Genomic DNA, 16,882 nt, shown 5'->3' with positions numbered 1-16,882 from the left:
ATAAAGATATAAGCTCATCCCGATGTTACACTCATCAAGAGCTTTCATTTGAGTACCCACATGCATTTTGATATATTTTTCATATATACATATACATATATAAAATATATATAAATATATAAAAAATTGATGTGGGTACTCAAATGAAAGGTCTTGACGAGTCTAATGTCGGGGTGAGCTTATATCTTTAAAACTGTCAATAGTTCACAAGATATTTATTAAGTTGCACTGTACTTTCTTAACTGTTGACGTTTTTAAAGATATAAGCTCAGCCCGATGTAACTCTCATTAAGAGCTTTCATTTGAGTACCCACATGCATTTTGATATATTTTTCATATATACATACATATATATAATATATATAAATATATGAAAAATTGATGTGGGTACTCAAATGAAAGGTCTTGACGAGTCTAATGTCGGGGTGAGCTTATATCTTTAAAAATGTCAATATAGTTCACAACATATTTGTTAAATTGCACTGTACTTTCTTAACTATTGACGTTTTTATAAAGATATAAGCTCATCCCGATGTTACACTCATCAAGAGCTTTCATTTGAGTATCCACATGCATTTTGATATATTTTTCATATATACATATACATATATAAAATATATATAAATATATGAAAAATTGATGTGGGTACTCAAATGAAAGGTCTTGACGAGTCTAATGTCGGGGTGAGCTTATATCTTTAAAACCGTCAATAGTTCACAAGATATTTATTAAGTTGCACTGTACTTTCTTAACTGTTGACGTTTTTAAAGATGTAAGCTCAGCCCGATGTTACTCTCATCAAGAGCTTTCATTTGAGTACCCACATGCATTTTGATATATTTTTCATATATACGTATAAATAATATATATGGGTGATTCTCTGTAAGGATGTTTTTTGCTGTCCCAGGCATTTTTTTATTAGAAAAATTGTTATTTTGTTACTAAAAAAAATTTATTACGAAAGTAAAAAAACATTTCTATTTGGAGCATTGAAAACTAAAATGGTATAAATTTTGGTTTTTTTGCTATAAATTCGCAAACCACCGAAATGTCAGTCCCCTGGGCTGTCCCAGTCCCAAAATTGAAACTTTAAGATTAAATTTTAAGCTATTCGTCAATAATATATAATTTGGTCCATATTGTTTATAAATTTAATTAGTTAACTAACAATCTTCTTCAATAAAAAGTACCGAAAGTTAATTTGTTTCATTAAATTCATTAAACCAAAGTTTGTCCCAGGCATTTTAAGATCAGTCTCCTGCCAGAAGTTCAAAGCCAAAAAAAAAAATCTAGCGTGTTATTTTAAATTTTGTAAGGTTTATAAGGATCTAACTAGCCGTAAGTTAATAACCATAGGACTGTTAACGTTTTATCGCCACTTTATTTAGTATCAAAGCACCGTTTGTTCTGGAAATATGTGTCTGGGCCACTTCAAAACTCAGTCCCCTGGCAGCTATTTTTGTTTATAATTTATTTATAAAATTGGATCCATAAGTCTTAATATTATTCTAATTAATGTAAACATTCATTGAGAACTTATAAAGTTGAATGCATTGAAACAGTTTGCTTGATTTTTCTCAATTTGATAAAAAAAAATCAATCCCCTGGCAGTCAGTCCCCTGTCATGTTATATGGCAAAAGATACACAAATATCGAAAAAGCAAAAATTAATTCGGCTGTTTATTTATTATAATTAAGCTGATAGTTTTGTAGCCCTTGTTAATTTTTTTAACTTCCCGCTACGAAAATCGAAGATTTTCAAAAATCGGGAAGTTATTGTTTTCACCCCGTTTTGCAAAAACCGAGTTTTCATCAGATCTCGACGTTTGAAGGTCACAGGAAGTTTCCCTGACTATCTCTGCGAGGTTGTCACGGTGTGTGTGTGTGTGTGTGTGTGTGTGTGTGTGTGTGTGTGTGTGTGTGTGTGTGTGTGTGTGTGTGTGTGTGTGTGTGTGTGTGAAAGTATGTGAACCGCTTATAACTTTTGAACGGCTTGACCGATTTCATCGTGGTTGGTGCCATTCGAAAGGGCTTGACCAAACTTAGATTTTTAATACTATTTGGACCGATTCAGATCAATAGATTTTGATAAATCTTAAAAAAACTGAAAAAAAATTTTTTTTCAAATGTGGTTTTTTTGGAATAACTTTTAAACGGCTTGATGGTTCAATTCCAAAAACTAATCAGCTTTTAACCTCAAAAAACCACGTCGATCGCCACCAGTCCGGTCAAAATCGGTTGATTCGTTCGAGAAATATCGTGAATGAAAGAAAACCGAAAAAAGTGTTTTTTCGGAATAACTCCAAAATTTCTAGCGCGATCAATTCAAAATTTAAAATTCTTCGTGAGGCTTGAAAAACTACGTCGAATGCTACCAACTGCGTGAAATCGGTTTATTTATTCAAAAGTTATTGCGGTTTAAAAATTCAAAAAATAGTGTCATCAAATCCCTATCAGACTTTTGAGCTCGAAGAGCTCAAAAGCATAGGAAAACTATCTCTTTGAGCTTGGAGAGCTCAAAATAACCCATAAATTGTATTTTTGAGCTCTCAAGCCATATTAAAGCAAATTTTTAAGGGAGTTGGGAAAGAACGGATAGGAGAAAGGGGGGGGGACCTACTCAGTGGGAATTTTTCGTAATTGAAAAAATAATCAGACAGCCCAGACTGGGAATCGAACCCAGATCTCTCGGTTACGCGCCAAGGGCTCTACCAGTTAAGCTATCCGAGACAAGTACTGACTACTTTATTCTCAATACTTAAGAGCTCAAAAACGTCATTGGTGCAATTTTAAGCGCCTAAGTATAGAATTAGCGGGAAGTTGCAGGGATGGCCTTCAGGGTCAACCGTTTTCCTAATTTTTTCTAATAAAATCAAAAATAATTTGGTCGGATAATTTTGTACAGATTTAAGACGTCTTTACAGAGAATCACCCATATAAATATATGAAAAATTGATGTGGGTACTCAAATGAAAGGTCTCGATGAGTGTAACATCAGGATGAGCTTATATCTTTAAAAATGTCAATAGTTCACAAGATACAAGGTCATTTCTTAATTATGTATCCAGAGATAGAGCATTTTCGAATGTAGCCTAAATACTTATGATCATAAATTGACTATCGATGAGACTGATATGAAACCTTGAAAAGGTACAAATTCAAGTCAAGACCTTTGCAATGATACTGAATTTCACTAAAAAAAACCGATTTTATCATATGACTATCCTGGAAACAAAATTTTTCTTACTCTCTTAATATAGATTTAAAATTTTATTTCTATTTAATTTGTATTAAGCAATACTCCTTCACTCTATGCTGTAAGAGTAACCTTCTTTTTCTGTAAGGATTATTAAATAAATAAAAAAATATAAATCTCCAGTAATTAAATGAAATTTACATAAATTTTATCACTCTTAGATAAACCTCGATCTATTAATCTCAAATGTATGTCTTCACTTTAGTAGACAGCTTATTAATCCAAGTGATTGGAGTGTTGAGAAATCTAAATTAAATATATTTTCAGAAAGTTAGAGTGACAGGTTCATAATGTAAATCGCGAGAGGAACGTTTGTCACGGGGAGACGACCTGAGGTAAATATGATGTGATGCGAGTAACTGAGTTACTAATTGAATGGAGGAGTCTCTTAGGACTAGCATGTCAGAATTACTCTGATTACATAAATTTCACTCATGTTGTGTTTTTTTCTACGCATATCTTCTTTTATTACTACCAAAAATTAATTTTTACATTTTAAATTAAATTTGAGATTTATATTTTTACAAAGCTAATAAAAGCGATCGTGATCCAGATTTTGACCACCGACAATTTGAATTTCGCAGTTTAATTGACTAGTCTTAAACGAAGAGTTTTTACCGGGAATTTTTTTACTTAGCACACCTATCCAAGCCGGGTCAAAATAAGTACATTGTGAATACCAGTGAAACATCGTATATCACTTGGTGATCTGTGATATCTCAAGGGTCGCATTACCACTGTAAAGGGATAAGCGAAATCCTTTTTGTCGATGCTTCTTCTACAAACTACATCCTGCTACTGCGTCACCTTTCTTTGCTACTATCCTCACTACAGGATTATTCAAAGCGTAAATGTTTCTGAAAAAATCTAATAATTACCTAATTGTAAAAAGTTTATTATTGACAATATATGCTGACGATTTATTATGAAATAATATGCACGAAAAATAAATAATAGTTATTTATATAATTTATAGTAATTATTTAATAATATTTTGTCGGATATAAAATTTTGTACACGACTAAAAAAAATTAAGGAAATAAAAATTTAAATTCTTTAATTTTTTTAACTTTAGAGCAAAAAATTTTCAAAGTTACAATTTTTATGCGAAAAAAAAATTTCCCAATTTTTACCCTTCTCCTGTCTAAGGGCTTGGAAAAATATTTTTTTAATTGCTTGCTATGTCAACTTGTCACACAGATGTCTAGAATTAAAAAAAATGTATTGTTGTCTAAGATGAATTTTTGGTTACTGAGTTATTGATAATTAATTTCCCACTCTCAATGTGAATTTTTTAAAAATAAGAAAACAAAATTTGCGCTCTTGCAATTACTAATAATTTTATGTACAACAATATTAACGATGCTGAAATCATCAGATATTTTTTTTTTTACAAATTAATTATGTAAGAAGTATTTTTTTTTATCCTTGTAATTATTCTTGTAAAATTAATTAATTATTCCTTGTAATATATCATTAGGTGACAAGATATAATGTAATTTCTTAGTAATTGATATTTTTAAAAATATAAGCTCATCCTGACGTTACACTCATCGAGACCTTTCATTTGAGTACCCACATGCATTTTTTATATATTTTATATATATAATATTTCTGATATTTGTGAAATATATAAAATATATAAAAAATTGATGTGGGTACTCAAATGAAAGATCTCGATGAATGTAACATCAGAATGAACTTATATCTTTAAAAATATCATTAGGTGACGAGATACTGTGTAATTTCTTAATTATTAATATTTTTAAAAATATAAGCTCATCATGATGTTACACTCATCGAGACCTTTCATTTGAGTACCCACATGAATTTTTTATATATTTTATATATCGACGTTCTAATTAGCAAATTGTCGAACTCCATTTTAGAACATCTTTTATTTGTACGAAAAAAACTATTAGTTTAAAATTTATTATCACTTTAAAAAGTCATTTAATATCATTAATGTCTAATAGAGATAAAATATTTAGGTTTGAATCATTCAAATAATTCATAATTGGATTATTACTACATCAAAATGTTAAAAAATCACCCTCTAAAAAATAAGGAGTTAGACAAATTGCTAATTAGATCGTCGATATATGATATTTCTGATATTTGTGAAATATATAAAATATATAAAAAATTCATGTGGGTACTTAAATGAAAGGTCTCGATGAGTGTAACATCAGGACGAGCTTATATTTCTAAAAGTATCAATAATTAAGAAATGACACTGTATCTTGTTACCTAATGATATTTTTAAAGATATAAGCTCATCCTGATGTTACCCTTATCAAGACCTTTTATTTGAGTACCCACATGAATTTTTTATATATTTTACATATATATATATATATATATATATATATATATATATATATATATATATATATATATATATATATATATGATATTTCTGATATTTGTGACATATATATAAAATATATAAAAAATTCATGTTGGTACTCAAATGAAAGGTCTCGATGAGGGTAACATCAGGATGAGCTTATATCTTAAAAAATATCAATAATTAAGAAATTACACTGTATCTCTTCATCCAATGATATTTTACTTTGTAGTTGTTTTTTCAATTTCTAGGTTTAAAATTTTTTATTAAAATTTTTTCATTACGGCTCGAATCCTATACCTATAAGACATAAAAAAAATAATATTAACTCTTACGCTATTCTTTTTTATTACAGAGTATAATAATGTTTTAAAAATTTGGTCTAAAGGTTTCTTTAAATTTATTTTTATTCTATTGTTATTAAAGAACATTGCAATAAAAAAATAAAATTACAATAAAGCATATTACGAGTATTAATCTCTCAATTTTTACAATCTTATCGCTGGAAATTATGGCAAATAATTATAATATTTTTTCATTAACCCGATGCTTCGAATTCTTTTTTAACTTCAAAATTTTTATCGGTCATCGAATCAGTGTAGAAAAGGTTGAAATCCAATCTGTAATAATATTAAACTTAATATTAACCTTGGCTCTTAAATACTGGGATTATTATTTTTAACAATTATTTTTTAAATATTAAATATCATACCTGCATAATACGTTGAGTAATTTTTCAAAATCATTATTACATCCTAACGCAATAATTCGATTTAATAACCTATGTAAGGCACCAGTAAATTGAACGTCTAATGAGCTAATGGTTTCTTCAAAACTCCCACTAACGATTGACTTTGTTTTGCTTTCCTAAAATGAAAAGAAAATTAAATAAATGATTAATTATTTTATCAATAAATATTAATAAAAATATGGTTGATCAATTAAAATTTTATTGTTTTTAAATTATTTTTTTGTGAATGAATTACTAAATGTTGGAATTAAATTTTTTTAATACTGAACTCTAAATTTCAAGCAAAATAAGTTCTATCAAGCGACATATTTTCATGCGTTCAAAATAAAAAATGTAGATTGTAACTTTTAACTAAATGTGCTTGTAAACATGACTGACATATATTAAAAATGATATTTAATGCTTCATACAAAAATAATCATTACCGCAAACTAATTTTGAGTTTTTGTGAAATTCTAAACTTTTTATGCAACCTAATACTTTGTACTACTTTTAATTATTAACGATAAAATACCTCATACTCGGAACGATCGAGATGATTTTCTTGAATCATTGATGATAATTCAGCGTCAATGTAGTAACAGCTCATACTCTTAATACAAAGTTGGTTTTTATTAAATCATCTTCAATGACTTAATTATCATTGTTGATATTATTTTTAATTTCAATGCAACTTTTAACGAATGCGATTTTAGGCGTTAAAATTTTTTATATTTTTTATACATATAATATTGGTAAAATATATAAAAAAATTCATGTCAGTATTCGAATAAAAGGTCTTGATGAGTGTAACATGAAGATGAGCTTAGATCTTTAAAAATATCATTAGGTGATGAAATAAATTGTAATTTTTTAATTATTGATATTTTTAAAGATATAAGCTCATCCTGATGTCATCCTCATCAAGACCTTTCATTTGAGTACCCACATCAATTTTTTGTATATTTTATATATATTATATTTCTGATATTTGTGAAATATATAAAATATATAAAAAATTCATGTGGGTATTCAAATGAAAGGTCTCGATGAGTGTAACATCAGAATGAACTTAAATCTTTAATATTATCATTAGGTGACGAGATACAGTGTAATTTCTTAATTATTGATGTTTCTAAAGATATAAGTTCATCCTGATGTTACTCTCATCGAGACCTCTAATTTGAGTACTCACATGAATTTTTTATATATTTTATATACATGATATTTCTGATATTTGTGAAATATATAAAATATATAAAAAATTCAAGTTGTTACTCAAATGAAAGGTCTTGATGAGGGTTACATAAGAATGAGTTTATATCTTTAAAAGTATCAATAATTAAGAAATTACACTGTATCTCGTCACCTAATGATAATTTTAAAGATTTAAGCTCGCCCTGATGTTACTCTTATCGAGACCTTTAATTTGAGTACCCACATGCTTTTTTTATATATTTAATATATATTATATGATGTTTCTGATATTTGTGAAATATATAAAATATGTAAAAAAATTAATGTGGGCATTCAAACGAAAGGTCTCGATGAGTGTAACATCAGGACGAGCTTAAATCTTCAATATTATCATTAGGTGACAAGATACGAGGTAATTTCTTAATTATTGATATTTTTAAAGATATTAGCGCATTCTAATTTTACTCTCATCGAGACTTTTCATTTGAGCACCCACATGAATTTTTCATATATTTTATATATATGATATTTGTGAAATATTTATGTACTCATATTTATTCATTTATTTATATTTCGATGTAAATATTTTTAAATGCTTCGCAACCTATTTTTTATCATCAATATGAAAAAATCATATTTTTTAATCCACCGTAATAAATAAATATTACTTAAAAAGTATTCCAAAAATTAATTAACTACCTCAATAAAGTTGCAAAATTGGAGGCAAATGTTACATATTCCTGTGATAGATGACAACAACTCAGGATCAGTTAACATACATTCCTTCAAATAACTATCTTGTAAATCTTGATGAACGGTCAAAACATCATCAATATTGGTCACCTGAAAATTTCATTTACAAATAAAATTACTTTGTATACACATGACCTTAATATGAAGTCATACATAAGTCATAAGACTGTCACGACATTTTATATAAGTTTGAGGTAAAATTGATCTTGCTTATGATCTTATGATATAAAAATTCATCTTTACATGCAATCGACATAATATATAAATTACAGTATTATTGATATCACATTAAATAAAAGTCATCAGTGTACAACCTGACTTTAACATAAAAAATTTACATCAGAGTTGTACAGAGTATTTATGTCATTTTAGTCACGATTTTTTACTATCGATTTATTAAAATATGACAATATAAGTATTTTAAATCAAGTATTATTTATAATTTAAAAAAAAAAAAATTTAATCTCTCAAGAATAATTTTTTATCCTTGAACATAATTTTTTGTGACCTAGTCATCAATTTATTTCAGCAAGGAATAAGTGTTAAAGTTAGTTAAATATTTTATACTTACTTTACTCATTTTATTGATAAATGTTTGCCAATTTGGTTCAATAACTTCGACCATCATATAGTATTCTAAATGTTGAATACAATCCAACATACGGTGCCTTAATGAAAATGCTTGACGATAAGCCATCGCTGCAGTGTGAGTAAATGTTTTAGCTATTTTATTACTAATCCACACTCTGAAAATTAAAATTTTTACTTATTTATTTAAACGCCACTCGGCAATTTTACAATATAAGGTAAAAACCCCCATTAATGACACTATAAGAGTGATCATGAATATTTGAATTTTTTTATCGTGTTTCAAATCAATATTGTCAACTTTTTTTTTATAGGACACCTTAATCATTGTTTTTACTTATATAATTTACTTAATTAACTTTAATAGCAATAAATTTATTAATTATTATATCAACTTATAACCAATAGGTCGAATTTATGTATTATTGACAGCGCAAAAAATTCAAACAGCCGATTATTGACATACCATTGACCTTATTATTGACAGGTCTTTTATTACAGTTAAATTTATATTAACAGTAATTATTTTTACTAACTAATGCAAAACTATCAATAATTTTTATTATTTTAAAATTCGTTGAAGACCTAGCTTTTCTATATTTTTTACCAGGTTTTTTTTTAGCAATTTTTTCTTATCTCAAATACTTTGATTCTTATAAAATCACATGACAATATGTAAACATTAATACGTTGATATGTATGTTGAGGGAGTTAAGTTACCTTACATTATGGCCTACGTCGTTAGTAGACGCAAGTTAATTTTTGTGTCCCCATCATTGACATCAGCTATTTTAAAATTAACTTTAACTCGATAAAGTATAAGTAAATGATTATACGGTTATTTAGACTATAAATAATCTAAAATAATTTTAAATAATGCAATTACATAAAAAAAAACATTGAGAAATCTGGATTTGAAAATAAGGTCTTTTTTAACAATATTGTTAAGAAATTACAGACGTATAAGCAGTTTTAGCCTACTTGAAAAAATGAAATTTTTTTGCGGTAAATAGTTTATACCTTGGAATTAAATTTTACTATTTTTTAATTTTAAAAATATGTAAAATTGTCATGAAATATCAACATTGTGATTATTAATAGATTTTAATAATGAAATAATAAAATTAAATAGGATGTCAATAGTGGGGACCCTGTCAATAATAGGGGCTTTTACCTTAATTAAGGGGGAACACCACTGTAAAGATCGAAAAAAAGAGGTGATTTTCGGGAATTTTTTTGACAGGGAAAATAAAAGAATTTGGGAATCGGGTTTTTTTTATTTTATCAAGGGTACATTAAAAATTATTACCCTAAATTTTTATTAAAAAATATTTAATTATTACAAAGTTATTAACAATCTCGTCGAGCACTGAAGAAAATTTCCCCCTCCACGGTCGGTTCGATAACTCAAAAACAGATCATCTAAAAATAAAAACCTAAATTGCTTTTTAATCAGTAAGGATGTAGTTATCGTCGCACGTACGGAATTTGAAAAATTTTTATTTTAAAGATTTTTTTAGCCGGGTTAAAACAAAAATAAAACAGTAAGAATAGTGAAAAAATTTTCAATCGGTCGCCATTTTTTTTTAAATTAAAATTTTCAAAATTCCGTACATGCGACGATAACTACATCATTACTGATTAAAAAGCAATTTGGGTTTATATTTTCAGATGATCCGTTTTTGAGTTATCTAACCGACCGTGGAGGGGGAAATTTTTTCTAGTGCTCTACGAGATTGTTAATAACTTTGTAATAATTGAATATTTTTTAATAGAAATTTAGGGTAATAATCTTTAATGTACCCTTAATAAAATAAACAAATCCGATCCCCAAATTTCTTTATTTTCCTTGTCAAAAAAATTCCCGAAAATCACCTCTTTTTTTCGATCGTCACAGTGGTGTTCCCCCTTAAAATTAATCTTAAAATTAATATTAAAGCTGAAATTGAAATTAAAATTAAAATTAAATTCAAAATTAAAATTAATAAATATCATATCAACTTTTATCTTATTATCAAATAAATATAAACAATTACCTGCATAAAAGTCTTTCAATATGTTTACAATTAAATAAATGACGAAACAACATTTGATAGCATGCTATAGCTTTTCTATTAATCACCAAAGACACTGGCCATTTTACCTCATAATTGAATGCGAATGCTTCAATACCATCTAATTTTTTTCCTGCCTGGAATGCAAACTCTAAAAAAAAAAAAAAAAAAAAAAAAAATTAAATAAGTTTTTTAAAATAGAAAAAAAAATTAATTTTTTTCCTCAATACCTTTTTCATCACTCGTTTGAATTGATAAAATCCGAAACATTTGAAACTGTAAATCATAAGGTAACAGTTCTGGCTTAAGATCATCTTTATAAGGATCTAGATCAGCAGTCGATGTTCTCAATGCAACCTCTAGCAACGAAGCCAAACGATGGATGACAATATCATACATATTTTTACTTAATTCATTTTCACATAAATTCAAAAACTGTACAACAAAATCTCCTTGCGAGAGTAAGAAATAATTTTTAACGCTTTTTAATCGGCCCATCAAATCATTTTCGTGAATCAATACTTCTAATAAAGTACGTGCTGCTTCGTTGTAGGCTTGGTCGATAGTAAATATCAACTTTTGATCTCTGTAATGATAAATAAGTGGTTCTTGTTTTATCCACTTGATCATTTTCCCACATTGACGGATAACATTGAAATACTTTCCAGTTCGTAAAATTGTATGAGCATGTTGGTTTAGAAAATTAGGGATTCTTTCTGATTTCATGGTGTATCGTTTTTCCCAATAATCAGCTGAATAATCCATAGGTAACTCTTCGCGTTGGATTAATTCATTGTCTTCGACAAAAAACTGAAAAACAATAATTAAATTTTAGTAATTTATTATAAAAATTTGACTATGTTTCTAAAGTGCTAATAAGATTAAGAAAAAAATTTTTTTAAGATAGTTGTCATGGTATAATATTGTCAAAAAATTAGAGATTATCCGCAATGCAAAAGTATATGAGCTTGTCGCTAAGTAATCCATCATTTTTACGTAAAACTGTACCCGTGGAGACGCAACCCATACAATTGTTTCTGTCCGACTTCGTAGATATATAATTTATCATAGATTGTTGAACTTTAATCCGTGATTTATAAATAATTAGACAGTCAAAAATTTTTTTTTATTTTTTTTTAAATTCACAATAAATACATTAAAAGACTGTCAGCTTTTTTAAAGTTTCTGACAGTTAGTTTTTTTTTATAACTAAGAAACTGGTACAGAACTGCAGAGAGCGTATGCAATCAATGTTAAATATCCAATTTTTAATTGAATTCATCTCGGGTTATAGATGGTCAATCGATTTCAAATTTTTAGGGTGATTGTATCATCATGTCCTTAATAATTATTAATAGTATATATATAATTATGATTGTATCGAAATGTCCTTCAATTATTAATATTTTTAAAGATATAATCTCATCCTGATGTTACCCTCATCAAGACCTTTTATTTGAGTACTCACATGCATTTTTTATATATTTTATATACATGATACTTCTGATATTTGTGAAATATATAAAATATATAAAAAATTTATGTGGGTATTCAAATGAAAGGTCTCGATAAGGGTAACATCAGGATGAGCTTATATCTTTAAAAATATCATTAGGTGACGAGATACAGTGTAATTTCTTAATTATAGATATTTTCAAAGATATAAAGAGAATTTATCTCGAGTTATAGGTGGTCAACTGACTTCAAATTTTAAGGGTAATTACATCATCATGTTTTTAATGAGTATATAAAAATTTATAATTTTCTGACGGTATGCCTTAACCACGACATCTACCTTAATAAGTAAAATAAATTATTATCTATATAAGTAAGAGAATGAAGAAAATTTTGTCTTCTGCGTATTTATATGATAAAATGAATTATTTAAATTAAATTTAGTATCATTGGAAAGGTCGAGACTTGAATTAATGCTTTTTCAATGTTTCATATGCTTGTCTAAAATAGTTCATTTATTATGATAAGTTTTAAAAGTAGTTATAAATAGATTAGAATTTCGCGATACACAAAATTTGTTTATTTATTTATTTCGTTTAGTACATCTCAATGTGATTGTATGTAAAAAATTAATTTATAGAATTAAGAGACTAAGAAAAATTTTTTAACGGGTATATCTTTATCGTAAATTGGGTTTGATATTTTTTCAGCGATAGTCATTTATGATTTAAATAATTGAGAGAGTAAGGAAAATTTTGTGACGAGCATATTGTTATTTTTAAAGGAATTTTTATAGTTTAATTTGGTATCATCAGAAAGATCTTGATAAGAATTAGTGCCTTTTGGTTTTATATATTTTTTAGTAATCAATTTTTTATGTTAAGTTTTTGGAAGAGTTTTTAATAGTTTGTTGGTTCTTCAAATTTATTGCGTCACATTTGTCCATTAAATTATTTGTAATTGATCCTGTGATAGCACTATTATTTTTAAAATTTATTTAAAAAGTACCCAAACTATTAGTGTGATTATAAATATCAAAAAATCATTGAGCCAAAATTTTCTTATTCATAATCCGTAAATCTCGGCAGTAACACAGTAACAGGTTGATAATTACTATTTTAAAAAATTTACCTCTTGGTATGGATCACATATGACGCCTTTGTAGACCCATTTTTCCAACATCCGCATGTAAGGAATACTTGCTGATTCAATTAAAAATACGCAAAGCTCTTTACATTTAGCTTCTCCACTCATATTACTAATTTTCTCATAAAGCAAGCTTAGTACTTTTCCACCTTTAGCTCGTGCCTGTTAAAAAAAAAATATAAATATAAAAATTAAGACCAGACATCTAATAATTTTTAAAATTTTTATAATAATTAAATTATTATGAAAAGTGATATTAACGACAATATGAAATATTTAAGTAAAAGTGGTGTTAGAACCAGAGCTTTAAGTATTTATTAAGATATAGATTAATATAAAATACTGTAATGAAAAAATTGTAAAAATCAGTTCTTACTGTTGTACAATGTTAAATAAATTAATCTAATTAAATTATTATAGAAAAATTTTAATAAAAAAATTCACATGTAGAAATTTAAAAAAATTATTTGATACTAAAATTAAGCAGACATTTGACAATTTTAGATTAATTGAATAAAAATTATAAGAAAAAAAATATTTTTAAAAAATTGCACTTAAATTTTTTTACATGTTAATTTCTTTTCTTATTAATTTTTTTCAATAAAAAAATTCTAAAAATTTTCAAATGGCTAATTTAATTTTCATAAAAATTGTATGTGCGAATTTTTTTAATTATTTTTTTTCATAATAAAGGGTTGTAAAAATTGCAAAAATTTTTAGATGTCTGTTAATTTTAGTATCATAAAATAAAAATTAAAAATAAAATAAAATACCTTAGAAATAATTGTTGTTATTTGTGCAAGTATAGACATAGTAGCCATAATCGGTTGAATATAAAACCACAAATTTTGTAAATTTAATTTACTCCTCAAATGTTCCATTTCCAACTGAACAACAAACAGCAAGTAATCCTTGAGTAAATAATTAATCGCACTTCTGAGAGCATGATTAACTTGACCATCGTTGGGCAAAATTTTATCTTCTACAAATCTTATAGCAGTCGAATAATAAGAAGCAAGAGGTAAAATTTGCAATACCAATTGTTTGTACGGAATACTGACATCAGTTGAAATAATAAATGTGCGCTTATCATTAGAATCGTTTAACGATTCTGATACAATATAATTACCGTCAATTCCCTTGAGACAGCTCAATAAATCCCAAATTAAAATAGATTCTTGAGAGACAACAGGTACTACCTTTTGATATGGAGTTAATTTAGTATCCGAGTAATAATCCCATGTTATTTTAGGTCGTTCGAAACACCAGTGATTATATTTAACCACCGATCCTTCAGCACCTCGATTTAGTCCGTGGAGTTTTTTTGATGATTGTTTGTCACGCTCACTCGCTGCTCTTAATATATTTTTGTGGATTGTTGATAAATCATCATTGGTGATTGTGGATGAAGTTGGAGCTTTTAAATTACTTTTTACCTTTTTTTTCCCTAGATAATCTTTTACTGACTTGTCTGTTGATATGTGGTGCAATACTTGAATGAACGGTCCTAGCCCGTCAATTTTTTTAGCTTTTAATTCATTGTATTTTTTTCTAAACAACTCGCTGTCAGTTGAGTTTTTTTCTAAATGACATACCGAATTTTTAGACGGTATGTTTTCTGTGATGACATTTGTTTGAATTTTTTCAATAAATTTCTCTGGAAGATGCGAAGAGTCTAATGTTGTAATTAAATCACTTATCAAAGTATGTAGCTTGAATTCACTCATTTTATATTTATAACATTTAAATTATTTCTTAATTAAAATTTATGTATATAAATCAAGTTTTATCATTTTATTAACCTTAAATTTTTGTAAACATTCTTGAAACGTATTTTTCGCATATGCGTTCGCCTTGAAGCACCTTTTTTACTCTTTTGACAAGCAAACTATTGTGATATTTTTATTCGCATCCAGGTGACACTACTGGTTTTTAAGCGTTAATTTTAAATATTTAAAATTTCTTTAAGGCCAGTTTTTCAACCCCGGGTTTAAGTATTTTATCATTGTGATTATATCTATATATCTATATTATATATAGATATATTCACAATGATAAAATACTTAAACCCGGGGTTGAAAAACTGGCCCTTAATTAGTATAATTAAAAAAATTATTTTTTATTTTATTAAAAAATAATTTCAGTAATGAGGTAAGGTAAAAGCCCCAATTATTGACGCTATAAGAGACAAAGTTATGATTTTATTTTTTTTAAACAATCAAATATAAATATATATCGATGAATTTTGTTTGTGGTAATTTCTTCAGTAATGTTTTAACTAATCAATTTCTTTTTTTAAAATGATAATCAGTGATATTTACTAATTAATTTTAAATAATTAAATATATGATCTGGATACACCAATTATTGACGGGTTAAAAAACTGATTGATCTAATTATTGACGTACCGTAACCCCAATTATTGACGCCCCTACTGCACATGCGTCGAATCATTTGGTTATATTGTTATTTATCAAAACTTGATATAAAGTAATCAATATTATTAAAGTTAATTAATAATAATTTCTATGAATGAATAATTATTATGAAAAATATAACAATTTATTTAAAAACTTATTTAACACTAAAACACGCCGAGTTATTTGACAGTTAAAAGCCTCCCTCACGGTTTTGGAAATACCGTAAAGATTCGGTATTTATACGATATAAATGCTGTATTTTTACCGTAATACTTCAGTTATTTTAGCCAGTTTTTTTGTCGAGTTATTACGAAAAAACTACGAAATAAATTCAGAATATTTACGGCAATAAAATAGAAAAATTACGGTATATTTACAGCATTTAAACCGTAAATGTACCGCATATTTACTGTATATCTGCGGCACTATTGCAGCAAAAAACCGGAAAAGAAGATCCCTACTTTCTATTACCGGCAAAATACCAAAAATATGCTGCTTTACTACTATTTTTCAATAGCTTAAAATTTTTTTTTATAATATTATAAATTATCATGATTGATTTTTAAGAGGTTGATAAATTAATTTCTCTGATTTTATTATTATTATCATTTTTTTTAGTCCAAACCGGGATTCGAACCCGGATCATCTAGTTACGCCTCGAAGGCTCTACCAGTTGAGCTATCAGAAACACTATCCGTATCTTTTTACTCAGTCACCTAATAAGACTCACCGAGTATGAACACAACCGTCCATCTTATGGTAGAAAGCATTATATCGTTAGTTATATCAGTATAAACGCGGTAAAATTGCAGTATATCTTTGGTATTTTTACCGTAGAAATACCATTTTATTATTGTAAAATTATAGTAATATTATAGTTAATACATAAATTGTTTACGGTAAAAGTTCTATAGTTTTACGGTAATTTTATGG

General features: G+C 27.0%; 1 protein-coding gene across 2 annotated transcripts; it reads right to left on the bottom strand.

Moving 5' to 3' along the window:
* Positions 1-5,995: 5,995 nt before the first annotated feature.
* On the bottom strand, positions 5,996-15,334 carry LOC123270377 (gamma-tubulin complex component 2-like). 2 transcript variants are annotated; one of them, XM_044736392.1, is made up of 9 exons: positions 14,303-15,334; positions 13,515-13,691; positions 11,159-11,738; positions 10,911-11,079; positions 8,858-9,032; positions 8,233-8,376; positions 6,872-6,949; positions 6,319-6,473; positions 5,996-6,226 (listed from the first exon to the last, which is right to left on the bottom strand). In XM_044736392.1, the coding sequence occupies exons 1-9, from the start codon at positions 15,254-15,256 to the stop codon at positions 6,145-6,147; spliced, it is 2,514 nt and encodes an 837-aa protein (XP_044592327.1). In that variant the 5' UTR covers positions 15,257-15,334; the 3' UTR covers positions 5,996-6,144. The 2 variants fall into 2 exon arrangements, with proteins under 2 accessions (XP_044592327.1, XP_044592328.1); XM_044736393.1 differs by lacking the exon at positions 6,872-6,949 and having other exon boundaries at positions 14,303-15,333.
* Positions 15,335-16,882: the final 1,548 nt, after the last annotated feature.

This window comes from Cotesia glomerata, linkage group LG8 (assembly GCF_020080835.1).
Source record: "Cotesia glomerata isolate CgM1 linkage group LG8, MPM_Cglom_v2.3, whole genome shotgun sequence".
Classification (NCBI taxonomy): domain Eukaryota; kingdom Metazoa; phylum Arthropoda; class Insecta; order Hymenoptera; family Braconidae; genus Cotesia; species Cotesia glomerata.
Note: the sequence above shows the minus strand (reverse complement) of the source record. Positions and strands in the feature narration are given on the sequence as shown.

What these genes read in the sequence shown, in the direction of transcription:
- LOC123270377 (XM_044736392.1), bottom strand. Translation starts at nt 15,256, where the DNA reads ATGAGTGAATTCAAGCTACATACTTTGATAAGTGATTTAATTACAACA. An exon ending in TCGATCGTTCCGAGTATGAG is followed by an intron (nt 6,474 to 6,871) that starts GTATTTTATCGT and finishes TTTTCATTTTAG; the next exon opens with GAAAGCAAAACAAAGTCAAT. An exon ending in TTACTCAACGTATTATGCAG is followed by an intron (nt 6,227 to 6,318) that starts GTATGATATTTA and finishes ATATTATTACAG; the next exon opens with ATTGGATTTCAACCTTTTCT.